Source organism: Rhinopithecus roxellana, chromosome 9 (genome assembly GCF_007565055.1).
Source record: "Rhinopithecus roxellana isolate Shanxi Qingling chromosome 9, ASM756505v1, whole genome shotgun sequence".
Taxonomy (NCBI): Eukaryota; Metazoa; Chordata; class Mammalia; order Primates; family Cercopithecidae; genus Rhinopithecus; species Rhinopithecus roxellana.
The window spans coordinates 110,367,601-110,387,939 of record NC_044557.1 but is presented as its reverse complement, the minus strand read 5'-3'; the positions used below and the strand labels follow the sequence as shown (position 1 = coordinate 110,387,939).

General features: G+C 41.9%; 1 protein-coding gene across 4 annotated transcripts in view; it reads left to right on the top strand.

The window, feature by feature from the left end:
- ENTPD4 (ectonucleoside triphosphate diphosphohydrolase 4) overlaps positions 1 to 19,840 on the top strand; it is a 29,340-nt gene extending 9,500 nt beyond the window's left edge. For 3 of the 4 annotated variants that reach the window (XM_010357046.2, XM_030938185.1, XM_030938184.1), the window contains 10 exons: positions 679 to 884; positions 3,937 to 4,087; positions 4,594 to 4,697; positions 6,511 to 6,570; positions 6,852 to 7,006; positions 8,984 to 9,150; positions 11,640 to 11,964; positions 13,429 to 13,514; positions 14,733 to 14,894; positions 16,039 to 19,840. In XM_010357046.2, coding sequence (XP_010355348.1) covers positions 679 to 884; positions 3,937 to 4,087; positions 4,594 to 4,697; positions 6,511 to 6,570; positions 6,852 to 7,006; positions 8,984 to 9,150; positions 11,640 to 11,964; positions 13,429 to 13,514; positions 14,733 to 14,894; positions 16,039 to 16,267 — 1,645 coding nt within the window. In that variant the 3' untranslated portion in view covers positions 16,268 to 19,840. The remainder of the gene's footprint in view (positions 1 to 678; positions 885 to 3,936; positions 4,088 to 4,593; positions 4,698 to 6,510; positions 6,571 to 6,851; positions 7,007 to 8,983; positions 9,151 to 11,639; positions 11,965 to 13,428; positions 13,515 to 14,732; positions 14,895 to 16,038) is intronic. The other variant, XM_010357047.2, reaches the window with a different exon arrangement.
- Positions 19,841 to 20,339: the final 499 nt, after the last annotated feature.

The window sequence follows — 20,339 nt, the reverse complement described above, 5'->3', positions numbered from 1 at the left end:
TTTGTGTGTGGTGAGGGCCTGTTTCCTTGTCCTGAGATGAGGAGTCTTCTTGTTGTGTCCTCACATGATGGAAAGGGGCGAGGGGGCTCCCTGAGGTTTCTGCCCTCATGAACTAATCACCCCCCTGAGGCCCCACCTCCTAATAGCATCACATTGGTGATTAGGTCTCCAACATACTAATTTTGGGGGTCCGCAAACATTCAGACCATAACACAATCATTTCGTGACTTCACGACGTTTGGCTTTAGGTTGGAATTTAAGGAACTGTAGGAACTAGATTCTGTACCATATACATCATGGCATGAACAGTTAAACCATTCGAAGCTAGTTAACTGCTAACTACCAAATCCATATCATAAGAGTCCCTGGAATAATTATTTATGCATAAGCGTCTCCTGTAACATACTTTAAGCTGATTTTTGAGTTGGTAGTTTAGAAGTAGAATTTTGCATTTTGGAATTTGAACTTCTGTAAAGGAGTGTGTGTCTGATTTAGATGATCTTTATCATTATCACTTGTTTTCTTTTGACTCTTCAATTATTCGACAGTTGTATTAACGTTATAGCGGGGCTGCTACATAGCTTAGAAATTATGACTTGGTGTTCGTTGCATTTTTTCTGTTAGACATAAGATGATATTCTCTGTCTAAATCAAAGCATACATGTGTTTCTATCTAAGGTACCTGGCACGAGTTACCGACATTGAAGCTACAGACACCAATAACCCCAGTGTGAACTATGGGATCGTGGTGGACTGTGGCAGCAGTGGCTCTCGAGTATTTGTCTATTGCTGGCCAAGGCATAATGGCAATCCACGTGATCTGTTGGATATCAGGCAAATGAGGGATAAAAACCGAAAGCCAGTGGTCATGAAGATAAAACCGGGTATGTAAATGAGAATATCTGCCTGGTAACCAGGGTGCATCCCGTCATTCTCCGCGGCGTCTTTCATATCGTTCCCTTTCTGCACCGTCATAGCCCTGAGTCAAATCTCACACCGGGACCTGATGGGTCTCCTTGTTTCACTTTCTTTTCCCTTTTCTGTCCATTTTGCATAGGGTGACTAACACCTTGATAAAACATCCAAACAGACATGTCTTTTTGTCTCCTATAGCATTTTAATAGTGCCTTACTCATAGTATCTACTCAGATGGTTGCTGGTTGGCATTAACTATGGAGAGTTTTTTCCTGTTTAGTAGTCATTGGTCTCTATCGATAATGACAAGGTAATTTCAGATAATTCATGAAAATCTATAATATATTGGCATATATTTTTCATTTTTAAAAATTGCTGGCCAAATATAGTTCTAGTCATCTAGATTGTTTGGTGAGTGTGACCACAGAACTTAGAGCTAATAATCATTATGTATAGTTTTTAAAGATACTATAATTTCTAAGCCAGTGTGACATGTAAAAGTTTAGATTTGGCGTCCTTATTAGGTAATTTATGTCAGTGGTGCTCTTTTTTCTGTGTCATCACCATTTCCATGGACAGCAGCTTCTGTCAGGAGCGTTTAGAATGGGAGATACAAGCTTTTTATGTCTTGATAGTTGATCACTGATTTCAAACCGTGGACCACTGATCTTAATAGAGATGCAGCACTTTTATTTCATCTTTCTAATGTATTAAAGTAGTAAAATATAAAATGCAAACAATCCAGGAAATTTATCTTGTAAATTATTAGAGAATATTGATAAATAATAATTTTGTAGTTTATTATCCCCATTTCAGAAATAAAATTTAAAAGGATGTTCAGGTTAATGTGAGAAAAATGCATATCCTCATAGAAGAGTCTCCAACCACGTAGAATGGTGACCCCTTGAGTCCTCATTCTTCGTGGAATAATTCAGACCCCACCTCCTCCTTCAGGCAGCCCTCAACAAGTTGATTATCCTTTGATGTGTGGGCAGCTAGGAACCAGCATATTACTCAGAAAATCTAAAGTCTGTACCTCACTTTTCAGGTTAAAGAGAGAACCTACTCTATGTCTATATACCAGCATTATTTTATCAGAGTACATTTCCGTGTAATTTTTTAGTGAGTGTCTGAAGTTTTAGTTGTATGTATTTCTACCCCTTAAATTTTTATGTATCCCTAATCTAGAAACATTTTTAGTTAAATTAATGTTGATCAAATAAAAAATTTATGAGAAAACTAAAAAAATAAAGCATTTTGCATTTCATCTAGCTTCACATACCAGGTCCCATCATTGACTAAACAGGTCTCATGGAATAAGATGAAAACTTCCATGCCTTGGAGTTGTTTAGAACAAACGGTCAACTACATTATCATCCTAGAGTATATACGAAAATCTCATTAAAATCAGGCTTAACATGGGTCTGTCTTGCACTATACAAAGTTATGAAATGGAAGTCAAAATACCTTTTTATTGCACTACTCTGTCCTCAAGCATGGATTTCCGTGTATAGCATTGCAGCAAAGCTCTAGAAATTTCCTTCATAGGGTCTGGCTAGTTTAGGACTTTGACTGCATTGAAATTGAATTGTATGTGGCGTCAAAAGACTTATAGTTTAGTTCATTTTTTGCTAATTCCTTTGATGAATCACTTAATCTTTGTGGGTTTATAATTTTCTAATGTGTGAAATAAGGAATTTTTAGACTTCTAAAGTGCCCCTCATTTTTAATATTGTAGGCTAAATGACACCTAGAAATATTCATTGATGTACTCATTCATCAGATACATGCTGGGCACCTGCCATTTGCTAGGCACTGTGTTAGGTGCTGGGAATATAAGTTTGAATAGACACATTTTGTGCCCTTGAGAAGCTTTCAGTTGTAATGAGACAGGCAAGTAAATAGGTAATTTTGATATGGTGTAATGAATGTACATCTAGCAAAAGGAAGTAAGCATGGAATTTAACAAGAGTCGTCTTCAGGATTCTGTTAGGGTGACTTCCATGGAGGCTGGAGCTGAGTGGGTATGCAGGAATTAACCAGGTGAAAAGGGATAGGGAGGTGGATGGAGAAGACTCTTCCTGGTGGTGGAGTTTGAGCAAGGCCCTAAGGCCACAGTAAGGTGCACTATGGAAATGTTAGTTCAGTGTAGCTGAAGGCAACGGAAGAAACATGGGAAGAGATAAGGGTGGGTAAGTTATGCAGGGCAGGATGTGCTGTTCTGGAGTTGAGCCTTATCTGGAGGGCACTGAACCACAAAAGAATTGGAAGCCTGAAGAGGCATCATTTGGGTAGGGAATGGTGGGGAGATGGTCAGGATCAGAGGGTGGGATGTGCTGTGGCAGGCTGGCAGAAGGTGTGTCCAAAGGGATGAGGAGTGAAGTCATGTGAGAGGCACCGAGGAGAGGGCATCTATGAAACCCAGGTTGTGTGTTGGGATGAGGGAGAGGGACTTCATTTAAGGCCCTGGCTTGGGCCTCTGGGTGCCCAGCGCTGATAACCTCGGAGGGAGGTAACCAGCAGTGAGACCAGGTTTGTAGCGAAAGTTGAATTCAGATTTTGCCATGGTGTGTTGGGGGTGGCTGTGAGGACAAGCACGGGCAGTGTCTGGTGGACAGTTACCCCACGCTCACTTGGAGGCTAATGAGCGCTGCATGGCCGGTGGCACAGTTAGGAGTTCGTGGCAAGCAGATGGTGATAGCGGCCTCAGGAGGTACTGAGCTCACCTGGCGAGATGGGGAGCACGTTTCTTGAGGGTGGGCAGGAGCCCATCCACATGGCAGTGACACACAGCAGATGCTCAGTCAGGTCTGTGTGCTTTGATGAAGAAGAAAAGGACATAGCACTGAATAGTGCCACCAACATTTAAGTAAGGTCTGCAGAAGAAGTTGCTAGAGGGATAGGAAAAACTAAGAAAGTGTAATGTGTAGCATGATTTCCCTAAAACTAGCCACTCTGAAGAAGCATCACATGTTATAACTAAAATATCTGCTTCTTAACTAAAGTATCCTGTTTCTCTAGGCATTTCAGAATTTGCTACCTCTCCAGAGAAAGTCAGTGATTACATTTCTCCACTTTTGAACTTTGCTGCAGAGCATGTGCCACGGGCAAAACACAAAGAGACACCTCTCTACATTCTCTGCACAGCTGGAATGAGAATCCTCCCTGAAAGGTGATCCTCCACAGAAGGGCAAGGGTGAGGGTGGGCTCCTGGAGGGGAGAGGGGGTGTTCTCCCCCTCCTCCTCCTCCTCCATCATCATCGTCACTGTCAAAAGGAAAACATTCAAAATTCTTTCTTCAAATCTGGAATAGTATCAGAACTCTTCCTTCAGCCAGAATCTACCAAATAGTCTTTAATTGACTTAGGACTATAGTCAACTGTAAAGTTGTCATTTTTAAAAATCTAATCTATTTTATGTAGTTGAGGAATGCTTGCAGTTGCAGTTTTACATCTAGATATCACATAATTCACACGACTTGTTCATTTTGAAAATTCATTCCTAATATCTTTCTAAGGAATTTCTTTGTTTTTAAAATGAACTGTTTCATACAAGATATACCAGAGCCCTGGTTTGTTTTTTGTTTTTGTTTTTTTGTTTTGTTTTGTTTTTTCTTTCCTAAACAGAAGATATCAAGCTGTAATCTTTTGATTTGTAAATGTGTTTGTTGCCTGACAGCCAGCAGAAAGCTATTCTGGAAGACCTTCTGACCGATATTCCCGTGCACTTTGACTTTCTGTTTTCTGACTCTCATGCAGAAGTAATTTCTGGGAAACAAGAAGGTTGGTATATTGGTCTTCAGTTTAAAATTTGGGACACTATTCCTTTAAATCCTCCCCATTTTCACCAGCGTACCCTTTGTTACACTCCTGTTATCTTAACATTTGGGAAATAATAGACTTGAAATATTATAATTTTTAAATAACTAAACCAGTTTCTTACATGACTAGTCTTTGTTGCCCAAACATTAAGCCACTGAAAAATAGCTATTTGTCTTCACCACATGTAGGGACATAGCTTGATGTAAACTCAACTTTGATAGAAAAGGCTTGTGTGCCTTGCCTCAGTTGTGTGGCTTCCTGGGACTTTGATCATTATTAAGCTGTTGGAGCTTCTTCTCAACTTTGGTACACTGAGAAATATCAAATCTTTGTTCTATTTTCAAAGAAATGATTCTCCTTGAGAATGAAATGCCAAGTCAATGAAATAATTTGGGGTATAGCTTGCTAGAAATGTATACCAAAAAGTATTTCAAAAGTCATCTGTCATTTCAGCATTAATACTTCCTATGTGAAAGACACTAGAAAATACAAAAATGGGGTGAAATTTACACATTGCCATTCAGCTGCTTACAGACAAATGAGCTACACAATTAGCTGTTCTATGAGGGTTTTAGGTACCAGAAAAAAGATAGGAAAAAATATCACAGGCGTTCTTAAGAGGGAGGCATTTTTTTTTTCCAGCTAGGGCCCTGTTGGAGAAAGTGACATCTGAATTGCACCTCAAGGGAGGGGATAGTTCTTAATAGAACATGCCAGAGCATGGGAAGGGTGAGGCTCTGAGGGAGGGGCAGGAAGCACATGCCAGGCGGAAGAAAGGACTTGACTCAGGTCAGATTGGAAAGAGGGTACTGTAGACAAAGAAACACAAATGTTTTAGTGTGGGTGGTGGGCCTTCTGGAAGGAGTGGCGGGAGTGTTAGCGATTGGCTGGCTCTTGAATTGTCAGTCCAGGAATTTGGACTTCTTTCTGTAGAGGAGTCCAATGCAGAGAGTAGAGCAGGTGGCAACAGAGGAATAGGGGCATGGATGGATTAGATGGGCTTCCCCCCATCTGTAATGGTTCGAATCAAGGTGGCAATGAAAACCAGGTGTAGGGAATGTGAAAATAGAATCAGACTTGTCAGCTGAGTGAATGGAGAGATAAAGGAAAAAGGAGAAGATACCTTGAAATTTTTTTTCATTTTTTGTTTTGTTTTGTTTTTTTTGAAATGGAATCTCGCTCTTTCGCCAGGCTGGAGTGCAGTGGCGCGCTCTTGGCTTACCGCAACCTCCGCCTCCCAGGTTCAAGCGATTGTCCTGCCTCAGCCTCCCGAGTAGCTGGGACTACAGGCGCCTGCCACCACGCCCAGCTAATTTTTGTATTTTCAGTAGAGATGGGGTTTCACCTTGTTGGCCAGGATAGTCTCAATCTCTTGACCTCATGATCCACCTGCCTCGGCCTCCCAAAGTGCTGGGATTACAGGCATGAGCCACCCTGCCCAGCCGATACCTTGATGTAAAACTTGGCAGGTTTAACATCATAAAAGTGAAAATTCCAGTATTTTGAAAGAACTCATAAATTTCTAAAGAAAACTAGCACCTAGCGTATTGTATTTTCAACCTATGTAGATGGTATAACTATAAGCATTGAAGTTGAGAGTTCTTGGAAAGCCATTTGGAGTAATAAAAACATCAGTAGCAAGGTGTTATTTCAGATGATTTTACAGGTTATCAGGGAGTGAAATAAATGAGATGTTTGTACAGACTGCGCTAATAAGAGTTACACAAAATGTTTTAAAATTTTTTCTTCTCTTCACCCTGTGAAATGTCTATAGGTGTGTATGCTTGGATTGGCATTAATTTTGTCCTTGGACGATTTGAGCATATTGAAGATGGTAAGTGTCATGTTTCCAGCAAATGTATCTAGTTGGAAATTGGTGCTTTTCTGTTTAATCCAAAGGCTGAAAAAAGCTAAGCTTTGTGACACTTCTAAGCGTGTAGGAGTAGAATGAGAGGAGCTGCAGTTGAACATAATTCAATTTGATTTTAATTGGAAGGAGTAGACTGGGTTTGCCTGAATATGCTTGAAATAGACCATGGAAAGAAGGTGACTCTTCAGAAGAGCCCAGTTCTCTGGATTAGTTCTGTTCCAATGAACACTTTCTGTTCTTTCCAGATGATGAGGCAGTTGTGGAAGTTAACATTCCTGGAAGTGAAAGCAGTGAAGCCATTGTCCGTAAAAGGACAGCGGGCATTCTCGACATGGGCGGCGTGTCGACTCAGATAGCGTACGAAGTCCCCAAAACTGTAAGCTTTGCGTCCTCACAGCAGGTCATTATCTGTACAAATTTCCTTCTGTTTGGTTTGGTTTTCATTTAACATGTGTCCATCGTTCTTGTTTTGTTTTCTGAGTCTGAACACATCTTTACTGTGCTTGCTGAGGTGCCGCCTCTCAACCCAGGAGAAAGGAGACAGGAGGAACAAGGCAGACCTCAGCTGAGCCGCTTGTGTGTGTTCATTGAAATCAGCTGGTTTGTTTTCTGACCGTAGTTTTTCTTTGGTATATACGCAGTCGCATGCTTGAGTTTCTGTTTATGTTTTCTCTTCAGTCATGTCTTTTCTCAACAGGTTTTATAAAATGTAACATAATAATATCTAAATTTTTTAAGTTAGAATTGGGGGAAATTCTTTTTTTTAATGGTTCAGACGTTGAGCTTCCTTGGGGAGGATTGAGGTTTGTATCCACTGCTTCCACATCTTTCGACTGGTGGTTTACCCGAACTGTTCTCCAGCCGGTTCTGTGCCCTCTCAGTTGCTGCCTGGGCAACCTTGTCTAGAGAACCCCGGCACAGTTTCCAGATGTATTTCTGAATTACTGCACGTCTTTTTTACTCCATTTGTGTTCAGCTGTAGATTAACGCCAAAGCCTAGCTTCCTGCATTTTCGCCTCAAAGGTGGGAGGCAGCATGGCGTGGCGCGGAGGGGGAGGGTTCAAAGTGAGACCGTGGAGCTAGACAGGCCTGGGTTTCTTCATCATCCTCCTCACTAGTTATGGGACCTTATGCGAGTCATGTACCTTCTTTTTTATTTTTATTTATTTATTGTTTTTGAGACAGAGTCTCGCTGTGTCACCCAGGCTAGAGTGCAGTGGCCGGATCTCAGCTCACTGCAAGCTCCGCCTCCCGGGTTCACGCCATTCTCCTGCCTCAGCCTCCAGAGTAGCTGGGACTACAGGCGCCCGCCACCTCGCCCAGCTAGTTTTTTGTATTTTTTAGTAGAGACGGGGTTTCACCATGTTAGCCAGGATGGTCTCGATCTCCTGACCTTGTGATCCGCCTGTCTCGGCCTCCCAAAGTGCTGGAATTACAGGCTTGAGCCACCGCGCCCGGCCAGCATGTACCTTCTTTAAGCTGGTTTCTTCATCTGTAAATGTGAATGAAAGTACCTACAACATAGGGTTGTAAGAAGGTTTAAATGAGATAATGCATCCAGTGTATCTGTGCACTGCCAGGCAGCTAGTATGTTCTCAATAAATGTTACTGACATCTTTATTAAGCTTCTTGGAAAAATACTTTGTAAATTCAAGTATTAGAATTTGTGTTTCCTACCTCCCATTCCAGACATGCCTCTAGAGACTGTTATGCTCTTTGTAAAAAATCATGTTTTCCCCTCTCGATATAAAGTAAAAAAATACATAGAAACAATGTTTGGAACAAATACTGAAAAATCAAGATTAAAAATTTCTCATGGATTCATCACCTAAAAAAGCCCTTGTTAGCCTTTTAGTGAATTTCCTTTCTTTTTTTTTTTCTACTCATAGTTTTAAAAAATATGGTTGTGATAATCTTAGTTTATGTGATTTTTGTCCTTTATTTAACACTGCATGAGCATGTTCCTCCGTAAGCTATTGATTGCTGTAATTAACCTTTCCTTGTTAGTGTATATTTAGATGACATCTAGTTTTTTCTGCCATAGAATGACAAAGGACATATTTGCACATAAAAACATTTCCATATTTAGGTTTATTTCCACAGCATAGGATTACATAAATAATGTCAGAGGGTATGAACTGTTTTGGTCACTTCCTCTTTCAAAAAGTCGTAACAGTATCACAAATTTGCAGCCCATCTGAAATTTCCTGAATCAGAATTGTCATATTGAATTATGAAGGATGCTTAGAAGGGTCTTTGGGAAGTGCAGAAGCAGATGTTTTTGTCCCTCTTAGATGTGACTGTTATTAGACCCTTCTTTTTAGTAGAAGGTTAAAGTAGCTTAAGCTATTAAAGTTTGTTATGCTTATGTTTGCAGGAAGAAGTAGCTAAAAACTTGTTAGCTGAATTTAACTTGGGATGTGATGTTCACCAAACTGAGCATGTGTATCGAGTCTATGTGGCCACGTTTCTTGGGTTTGGTGGCAATGCTGCTCGACAGAGATACGAAGACAGAATATTTGCCAACACCATTCAAAAGAACAGGTAAAGCACCTTTCACTCCTTGGCAGTCACTTGCAAACCTAGGTCTCTCCTCCTAAAAAACAGACCCAGGCAAAGCAGGAAGAACTCAATTAGCAAAAGTGTGTTGCACTGTTAGCTTTTTATTCCCGCACTAGCTGAGCAGGGAGAAGAGATGAAAGCACACCAGGGTCCTGCCTTCGGCCCTCTGTCCCACGTGCCCTGAAGGACGTGCGTGCGTGTTCTCTGTCTCTCACCCGCATCTCAACTGATGGATTAGAAATTTCACCATCAGACTATAGAATAGTTTGGAGCCCTGGGTGGTGCTACTCATGATTCAGAGTCCTTGGAAAACCCAGTATCTGGAGCACTCCTGGTGTCCTGGAGGCCTCAGGTAGTGTGTTGTCTTGTTGTTGCTGAGGAGATTGAAATATGTGATGTTCTGGAGACTATGGATGAACCAGCCTGTGCAGCTAGTTAGTGGATAAAAACCATCTTGAAGGGAATTATTCAAGAGAAATAAATTATCTAGAAGAGTCAGAGTTAGTGGCTTTTAAATTTAGCAGTGAAGCTTTAAAAAATGAGTGTATGTAGAATTGTGGTATAGAAAATATATAAAAAAAAAAACAGCACTCTATTGGTTTAAATTGACTTTATAAGTGTAAGTATATAGCAATTATTTATTTGAAATTTGTAAGAACAGAAAAGCTATTTGGATGAATACAAAAAAATCTGACTCTGGGGTTATGTAAGCTATCCTATTTATTACTGTGTTTTGTTTGTTTATTTTGATATAACAATTTTGAGGGGAAAAAATCCTAATTCATTGAGCTAAGAGATTGTATACTTCATTGATTAATCTTAGTAAACCTGTGAAGGCCTGAACTTGAAAAAAGACCAAGTTGGAACTGTTCAGTACATTTACCACAAAGTCATGTGTGTAAATAGGAAAAGCAATAAAAACCTTTTCCTATGTCTGAATAGTTTTAATTATAAAATTGGTAGTCCCATGGTTTTGTATTTTTAATTGGTATTTAGCATATCTTGGTATAATCATTTTTATAGTAGTCTTAAACTAGAAATATTTTATAAACATTTGAAATATATTTTTTCCGAAACATTAATTTTTACTCATTGGTTTTAATGTCAGAAAGCTTTATATAATGGATAGTTTAGTAGTACTTCTTAATTTAGATACAGGACAACTAAAAATAATAGCTTGAAATATGTATTTGACTACTCTTTGACTTTTATAATAATTACAAATGTTTCATTTATCATGAATTGAGCATTGAAGTACACATTTATCTGTTTGCCATTTGTAGTGGTGATTAATTTTTTTTAATTAAGTGAACATTTTTATGGCAAAGACCTTAATTTATTACATTCAACTGCATGATGAGTAACCCTGATCTGAGGAATGCACAACTTGTGAGTGAAGTGAAAAGTGAAAACTTGACTGTTGGTGATGAATATTGAATTCTGACCATGCTTAACTCTACCAGTTCAACACCTGTCAGCCCCCTGTGATTTCACAGTATCCAGCACCAACATCACTTGACATTTCGTGAGCTCCTCTCTGTTTCTCATTGCTTTAAGGCGTGCACACACAATGGGATGACAGATGTTCGCTCCCAGAAATTTCATTAGCAAGTAATAAGCCTAGTGCCTTTCAGTTAACAAAACTAATGTTTATTACAGGGCTTCTACAGGGCTTCTCAGAGCCCATCGTGCAATGGAAACTGCTGTCTACTGCAGTTGGGACCCATAGTTGATCAAGAAAAAAAATAAGTTGAAACAGAATCTAAAAATAGAGCCAGGCCTTAAACATTCTGTCTTAACTTCTATATTCATTTGCTAATCTTTTGCTCTGAACCAAGGTCTGTTTTTAGACTCCATCCTTTCTTCGGCATGCACTGCACCCCTCATTGAGATACCAGTTTGTCTTTGTTTAAAGAACACTGAGTTCTTAAAGAGATTTGCAAAGCAATCTGATACCAAATCCTTATAGACGTTTGCTAATTTTTCCCAGTTTTAAAAATCCTGCCCACACCTGGTTTGATAATTTTCTAGTAACTTGACCTTAGTTTTCTAAAGCATCTAACCTGCTTTGCCCAGGACCAGATCTTGTCACAGTCACGTTCCTTCCATCTGTATTAGGTAAAATCACCAGCACTAGTGGCGGAAATGGGGCTGGCAACAGCACAGTTGTCTTGTGCCCAGCAACTGGGAACGTCAGGCCCAATTGCCGGGATCATCAGGTAATCGGTTAGGTTGTCTAACTGGACTCTGGTAGCCTGTCTGCTGCAGACAAGTTTGTATCCTGACTCTCCAAGAAAGTCTTAAGTGCGTATTTTCCTAACTAATTATCTCAGAACCCTTTTCTGTTCCACAGACACCATCCTGCGGGTCTCATGTCCCACAGAGCGTATTTTGAGAAACTGGTTTGCAGCTACTTCTTGAAAACACAGTTTTCTGTAGGACTCACGATAAAGTTTCTTGTTTTGCCGTAGGCTCCTGGGTAAACAGACTGGTCTGACTCCTGATATGCCGTACCTGGACCCCTGCCTACCCCTAGACATTAAAGATGAAATCCAGCAAAATGGACAAACCATATACCTACGAGGGACTGGAGACTTTGACCTGTGTCGAGAGACTATCCAGCCTTTCATGAATAAAACAAACGAGACCCAGACTTCCCTCAATGGGGTCTACCAGCCCCCAATTCACTTCCAGAACAGTGAATTCTATGGCTTTTCCGAATTCTACTACTGCACCGAGGATGTGTTACGAATGGGGGGAGACTACAATGCTGCTAAATTTACTAAAGCTGCAAAGGTACCCTTGAGAGACGCCATCTGCTCCGCATGCTTTTGAGAGACCAGCGTGGACGGTGACGGGTTGTGTCCTCACTTCACACTGGCAGGGAAGGATGGAGTGTGGAAGGCTGCACTGCAGCATGTTGGAATCCTGTTCCCTTTGCTTGGAGGGAGGTTGAATAGTCACAGCAGAAGTAAAAAATGTACTGTAAGCTGACTTCTGCCCACCACTCCATTAGCTACCCTGGTCATCAGTTACCTCCAAAATACAGTGTTTTATGTCATTTTTGTGCTTTGCTGCCATCTGACAATTCTCCTACTAGCCTTCCCCCTCCCTGACCTGCCAGGACACTCCTGTTCTTGTGTTCTCTCTGCCTTCCTGACACACCTTAAACTTAGGTGATGCCAGACTTCCACACTTGGCCCCTGACCTTCAGGTTCTTGGATGGTCTCATCCATGCTCAGGGTTTGCTACTGCCTCTCAAGAGGAGGCTCCAATCCTGACCCCTGCCCGGTTGCCTGCAGATTCCACAGCTCCAGACAAACCCACCATTTTCTCTCCATTCTGTTCCTGTTGTTCTCTCTTGGTTAGTGGCATCACCAACCATCCAGTCCCCCTCCCTACAGCCTAGGAGTCATGGACTTCTCCCTCTAACCAATTCATCTCTCCCTGTACACCCCAGTGTAATCAGTCAAATGTAATATTTTATCTCCCAAGTGTTCCTCAAACCTGTCTCGAAGCACAGAGCACTGTATGCTGTAATCATGTCAAACAGCTAGCTTCCCTCACGCTCTCCACGACTTCTCCTCTGTGTCCATGTTCATGTTCCTGAAGTGCCTATGCCGAGCCCTTTCTCTAGGCCAAGTGCTTTTTCCTTGAGCTCCCTGTCACACACTCAGGCCCATCTCCCACATCTCTCAGCAGTGTCTTCATCCTTTAAATAGAGGTCAGGATAGTAGCCACCTCGAGGAGTTAAGTATTACATTGAGAAGATGCACTTACACAATGCTCAATAAAAGTTACTAATGTAACAAATAACTTCAGGAAATAGTGGGATCTCTTTCCCTTCTGTTAAAGACAAAAGCCTTTTGTAATGATTTTCCCAGTAGCTTGTACTGTGTCCTCAGCAGATAAAGGATTTAGTTTGAAGTAGCTAAAATACTGCTTCACTTTTCCAAAAATGTATGTCTGTACCATGCAATCATGGAGGGAGAAACTAAACAGTTTTGGAGAGGTTGGTTGTGTACAGCAAAGCCCTCTTTAACAATACCTGGACGGAATTTTAAGGCAAAGCGTTGTGTTTGCGAATCAGTAAGTATTCCCTGAGTGTTTGTGTATATCTTGCATTTATTGTATAAGTTAAGCTTGTGTGTTTCCTAATGGGAAGGATATGCTTGTTACAAATATAAATTAGGTAAACCATTTTTAAAGTGAGAATTTTAATAATTTAGTAGTGATTTATTTTGGTGAATTTATTTTCAGGATTATTGTGCAACAAAGTGGTCCATTTTGCGGGAACGCTTTGACCGAGGACTGTACGCCTCTCATGCTGACCTCCACAGGCTTAAGTAAGTACTAGAAGGTCAAGCCCAGGGCACTCTTAAGAACCATAATTCATTGTTGGCCCCACTGGCTGGCCACACCCTGGCCTCAGTCCAGCTTCTCCTCACTCACTGTTCTTCCCATCTACCCTGGACCCCTTTCAAACAGTACAAATACTTGTGCCCAGACATATTCCATATCTTTTTTGTTTTGGTCACTTTTACTATCTCTTCCCCCTGAAATTCCCCTGTTCATACCTTTGCTTGTTCAAGTCCTGCCCAGACATCAGAGTCCAGTCAGAGGCTATCCCTTTCCAGTCTTCCTCTGTCCCCTCAATCAGACTTCATCCCTTTCTCTGAGTCTCAAGAATTCATCCTACTTCGTTAATGCATTTATCATGTTCTGCTTTGTTTTTCTCTTCCTTTTTAAAAATCCCCTTTCAGGCCGGGCGCGGTGGCTCAAGCCTGTAATCCCAGCACTTTGGGAGGCCGAGACGGGTGGATCACGAGGTCAGGAGATCGAGACCATCCTGGCTAACACAGTGAAACCCCGTCTCTACTAAAAAAATACAAAAAACTAGCCGGGCGAGGTGGCAGGCACCTGTAGTCCCAGCTACTCGGGAGGCTGAGGTAGGAGAATGGCGTAAACCCGGGAGGCGGAGCTTGCAGTGAGCTGAGATCCGGCCACTGCACTCCAGCCTGGGCGACAGAGCGAGACTCTGTCTCAAAAAAAAAAAAAAAAATCCCCTTTCATCGTAAGTCATTTAAGTGTAGACACTGTATCTTACTAATTATTCTATCTTATTGCTTGCTTAGCACAGTGCTTGGCCAAAAGTAAACCTCTAATAAATATTTAGAGTCATAGAATATCAGAGCTAAAAAGAACCTTTCTACCATCTCATTTTATAATAAACTGAGGTACAAAGAGGTTGGAACCTGTTCAGTATTCATTCAGGGAATGAATGGTGAAATGCCAGAGGGAAAAGAAATCTGTCTCAGGGATATATGACATTACACCGAGACCGGGTTCATGCACGAATTATTTGACAGGTGAACTGCTCCATGTTGTGGGACTAGGGATGTGAACCAAGTACATCAACCTTGAAACGCACGCAGTTGGTTTGGGAGAGCCGGCCTGAGGAAGCCCGTGCCCCAGGGCTGCCTGGAGAGGGAAGGATTGTCTGTGTGCCTGCCGTCTTCACAGAGCGAGTCAGTCTGACTTGCCTTTGTGCTTGCCGTTTGTAGGTATCAGTGCTTCAAATCGGCCTGGATGTTTGAGGTGTTTCATAGGGGCTTCTCGTTTCCTGTCAACTATAAAAGCTTCAAGACTGCCTTGCAAGTTTATGACAAGGAGGTTCAGTGGACCCTTGGAGCCATCCTCTACAGGACCCGCTTTCTACCATTAAGGTAGGGCTGTGAATTTGGTAACAGGAATCTGCAGTTACAGTGCCTCATGGCAGCTGTGGCCTGTGCCTGTTTGGGGCATTGCTGTTAGAGCCAGCCACGGCAGAATTGTGGGGACAGTGATGCTTGCTTTTGGTCTTGCCCCCTCCCCACAAGTGCTTCCTCCCTTCCCACCCTACCATCCCATAATACACAGCCCTCCAATCCTACTGCCCTGTGTTTGGTTATTCTCAACTGTCTGTTCCCCAACCCTGGTAAAAGGTCAGTTCCGGGGTTCTTAACCTTTATGACTAAGGCCTCTTCTCCAAATACTGTTTTTAAATGCATGTATAAATACATAGGATTACAGAAGAAACCATCATATTGAAATTATATTCATCAAAATATTACAGAAAACAAGTTTGTGATACTATAATACGTGTTCTTCTTAACATATTAAATAACAGGATCTGGCAGCAGAATTAGCACTTTCTGTAATTTGTGTAGTCAATGAGCGTCAATGATATTTTGAGGCATTAGTGATAACATAATGTGATGTGAAAGATCTGTGATTTTCATTAGTAACAAAGTTGCAGGTGCTGCCAACGCTACTGATCGTTTGTTGTCTGCATTTCTGGTCAAAGAAATGCTACATTCAGTCAGCGCTTGGGTATAACAAAGATGTGCATTTTTCCCCATTCACGTTTGCAGATCTGCTGTCAGTTGACCTGTGGTATGAACCTGAGTTACCAGATAGATGAGATATTTGCCCTTCCCCCCACCCCCTCCATTTAATTGAGCATTTCTCAGCAACCTTTTAACTGGGTTAACTGTAAAAATAGTGAGTCGTGGGTGTTACTGATCACAAGCATGCAGTTTGTTTACACGTTGACTACTTTGTATCAGCAAATCCCTCTCGACTCTTCTAAATTCCTCTGATTTTGGTTACCCAAATTATAATGACAGACTTCAGAGTATACTTTCAGGTGTTATCTCATTGACACTTAGAAGTTCCCTGCATTGGGCTGTTCTGTTCTCCATTTCAGAGGTAGGGTTGCGGTTCCTGAAGTACAGCTCTGGGGCCTGGGCCCCGCCATCCCCCTGTGCACTGTGTCCACCCCTTTCCTTGCTTACTGGCCTGTTTGTTGTTTGGTGTTCACATGGACAGAGACATCCAGCAGGAGGCCTTCCGGGCCAGTCACACCCACTGGCGGGGCGTCTCCTTTGTCTACAACCACTACCTGTTCTCTGGCTGCTTCCTGGTGGTGCTGCTGGCCATCCTGCTGTACCTGCTGCGGCTGCGGCGCATCCACCGGCGCACTCTCCGGAGCAGCTCGGCCACCGCCCTCTGGATGGAGGAGGGTCTTCCTGCCCAGAACGCTGCGGGGACCTTGTGATCTTGTGATCTTGTGATCCGGCTCATAGCTCCACGAAGACTCAAAGACTCGAAAGGAAAAGCCATTTTTGCCTCAGGGTTTCTCCTCTTTATTTTCCTGTGGTTTTGTTTTTTATTTCCCTTTTTTGTTCCTCCAAACAAAAACAAAATCCATTGTTTGTAAGCCCTGCTGTCTAGAAGTATTGCATTTAGCCATTTTGAGTACAGCTTTAAATTGAGGAGTGGGGAAAAGGGAAATTCACTTGATTTTTGCTGCACAGGGTATCTGCCAAAAGTAAATGAGATTTCTGGGGTTTCTTTAAGGAATGTTAAATGTAAACAGATGCACTTTGATACCGGAGGGAGGTGGAAAGCCACATTCTGTCAGTGGAGAGGGGACTGAATAGTGATGCTTTTATAGAACCAAACAACTTCCTGCCTGAAATGATAATCCTCTGTTTTCTCTGTCTTGAAAGCTCTAACCTGAAGAGGGTGATGTTTAGTTTTTATTTATTGTTCAGGTCTGTTACTGTGTATGTTTTCTTTGCAAATTTAAATTTTTTAAACCATGTATATCTAAAACAGAGAAATATAGGCACCAGGAGATAACCATTTATGAAAGTGATAGTGAACTATCAACTAGAGCTTTGTGTGAGTGTGTGAAAAATCTCCAGGAACCAGAGTGAGGGGAGGCAATGCTGGTTCTTCAAAAACACACACTTCAGAATTTACTGGTTCTTTTTATTTGGAAAAATCCTTGTTACTATTATCTTTTCCTGACCGCAGGTAATTACTCTCCTTATTCCATATTTCAGTGGCATTAGAACACTTTGGTTTTGAAAGAATTGGAAAAATCCTAGTTTCACCAGTTTCGGTTTTATTGGAACTAGAGCACATGCCCACTCCTTGCTCTTCAGTATTTCTCAGTGTTTCTGCTTAATTGTGCCTCCGTTTCTTCCAGCTTCCAATTGGTGTTCCCCGCCCCACCCTCCTTAATTAAAAGTCATCTCAGCTTTTAATCGTGCTGGGAGACCCCACGCACAGCCTGCCAGGTGCTCTTCCTCACTGCTTTGGCTGAGGCTGTCGTTGTCAGTGCCACTGTAAATCCAGAAGGAAAGAGTCTGCATCCAATACAGAAAATAAATTCACATGTGAAGGAAAAAAAAATGACAATTTAAGCCAAAATCTAAAAGGGACAATTGGATTGGCATATATGACATTGCGTTTTTTCACCCATTTATTTAGTTGAGAAGTTTGGGGGATTCTCGTACAGTTTTTTAGGTGGCGTTTGTTTTGTGCGAGTGTCTGTATGCTGTTCCCTAACTCCAAGAACAGTTAAATTCATGTACTTGGTAGCAGATTAGTGGGGTTGTTGCTATAACAGATAGCTGAGGATATGGAAGTGGCTTTGGAACTAGGTACTGGGCAGAGGCTGGACGAGCTTGGAGAAACATGAGAGAAAAGGCCTGTATTGCCATGAACTGAGCATTAGAGGCAGTTCTGCTGAGGGGTCAGAAGAGAAGACTAAGGGAGTTCTGTCCCAATTGTGGCTCATACTGCCTCAGGTGTGGCTTAACCTGCCTCTCTGGAAGGTAAAATGCATCTAATCCTTGAGGCAAGAGCTGTGGGGGCATGGCTCCCTCCACCTAGATCTCAAAGCATGTTACTAGCAGCCTGGGGACCCAGGCAGAGGCTTGTCACAGGGCAGAGGCGAGAGCCAGTTCATCTCCAGCAGTGCCTTGTGCAGCCGCAGAGCCTCGGAAGAGGCTCTGCCTGTCTGGATTTGCCTGCATCATATTTGTGCTTCATGGTCAAAGTTGTTAAGAAAGGGGGTGAGCTTCTGGCTACCTAATAAGTTGGTCCTGGCCACCTAATAAATTGGTCTTGGCCACCTGCCTGTGACTCCTCATATAGGAGCCATGGATTATTGGTGGAGGCTGCAGGGAGCTGGCGATGGAGCCACTAGGGGTCAGCAGCAGAGACAGAAGAAAGGGCCACAAATGGGTGAAGTTGGCAGATGGGCACCCAGGGAGTTAGGAGACCCCCGCCTTCCAGCTCTGGACATAAAAGTTAGTCACATACCTGAGGGTCCTGAAACAAAGGCTGAGAAAACCTCGCTGCTCCAGCTGAGAGGCAGCAGTGGATTTGCCATTTTTAAAGAGTTACCTAAGAAAAAACGTTGAAGAATATGCAACAGACACTATGTGTGGCCTGTAAAGCCTAGAATATTTACTAAAATATTTGCAGAAAAATTTGTTTGTCCTTTTGAGAACAATGCAGTTCAAAAAAGGATACAGACAGCAGCATCCTCTTAAATCAGGAATGTAGTTTCCATTTGTGGGCACAAAAAGATGGACAAGAGAAGTAACCAAACTTCAATCTTAAAATATTTGTTTATGCACCAGAATTTCACTTAACATTTTTCTGTCTAGATTATTTTCAAGATGAGTTTTCAAACAAACCAAGAGACCTGCCCCTCACCCAAAATCGTTTAAAAAGAGACCACTCAAGGGAGTTCATTATGCTGTGTGGAGATGTCTGCAGTCGCAGCAAATCACATTCCAGAGAAGGTCTCGCGTAGGTGAAGACAGCCAGGTGCTTTCTCTAAGAGATACAGGGTGGGTGAGAGACAAGCCAGGGAGGAGCTTAATTCTAGAGAAGAATTCATATCAAGAGCTGACCAAGAAGGCTCTGTGTACTTGTAACAGAAGAAATTGGACTAGGAACTTGCCCAAAGCTTTATCAAAGAAAAGCATCGTCTTCAATCTTGGTAGAAACATGCCAGCAATAAGTGCTTATGTTCCACAGCCGTATCATAGGCTTCTCATTTTTAAACCTCCTCCAGGGGATATTCTCAGAGATTTCACAGTCCCTCTGGGGACATTACGGTAGAAGAGAAATACATGGAATTGTACCAGTGCTTTTTGCCCATGTTCATCCTAAGCTCCGGCTTTAGGCAGTGCTTTCTGACCTGGGCAGAGTGAAGGCACTGCTGGTGGCTGAGGCCAGTGACATGGGGCCCCTGCCCAGCTGCCCTGAAGGCTGGGTAGGTCCCTGTTTTCACCACCAGTTTTCCACACCTGTGTACTCTAGATTAACTCTGGATAAACAGATACTTACATTTTAAACTCAGGCCTATACAGAGTAGTTTTCCTTAAGAGGAGCATGTATCACTTAGCAAGAAACTAAAAATGGCAAATGAGTTTTCCATCCTTTAAGGAAAAAAATCAGCTTTAGAATTCTGTGCGGTCGGTCGTGTGCAATGCAGCAAAACTACCTTTCAGTAAATTACTTAGTTATTTATTTCAATGTTTTGTTTCTTTTGATACCAAGTTTCCCTTTCAATAATTAATGATGTGACCAACCAAGGAGAATTTTTTTGTTCTGTGCTAAAATTCTGTTTTACAGTTAGGAATTATAAAAAGCAAGGGAGCATCTTTAAAAGTTTTTTGTTTAAGTGATGTCTTCCATCCAAAGAAAGAATAATTCTCTCGGAAGGTCCTTGTGGTGTCATGTCACTTGCTGTATGTGGCAGCCTCACATTGCCACACTTAGGTATTGAAAAATCAATAAAATGAAAGTGCATCATCCCATGGCCTGTAGTCTGTGTGGGCTTGCTTCCTTGTCATCTTTGAATCTTCTTACTCATTAGAATGCTGAGTTGAACTTGAGTCCAGATTCAGGGAAATACGTTGTCTGAGTCTGACACACACTCTTTGCATGTGTAGTGTTGGGTGTGCATACAGTGAATCACAATTGTGTGGGGTTGTGGAGAGGGCATCCACACGCTCTGCAGCTCAGAAACCAGGTATTTCACAAGTAGTGACCAATCCACAATGTTAAGCCATTTACCAACAATCATTGCCACTCGGAGATGACTGTTTATAAGGTCATCATTTTAAGGACCTACTTGTGTGTAGACAAGGAAAAGAAATAAAATGAACCAACTCTTATATATTTAATAGTAACAGCAAATGCTGACTTTGTGTTACACCGTTTCGCAGTTCGAGCTAAGCTTAGAACCTTTGGCTTATTTCCAGAAAATTATGACTGTCTTTATTAATGTTACGCGTTACAGATATGGAAGATGAAAT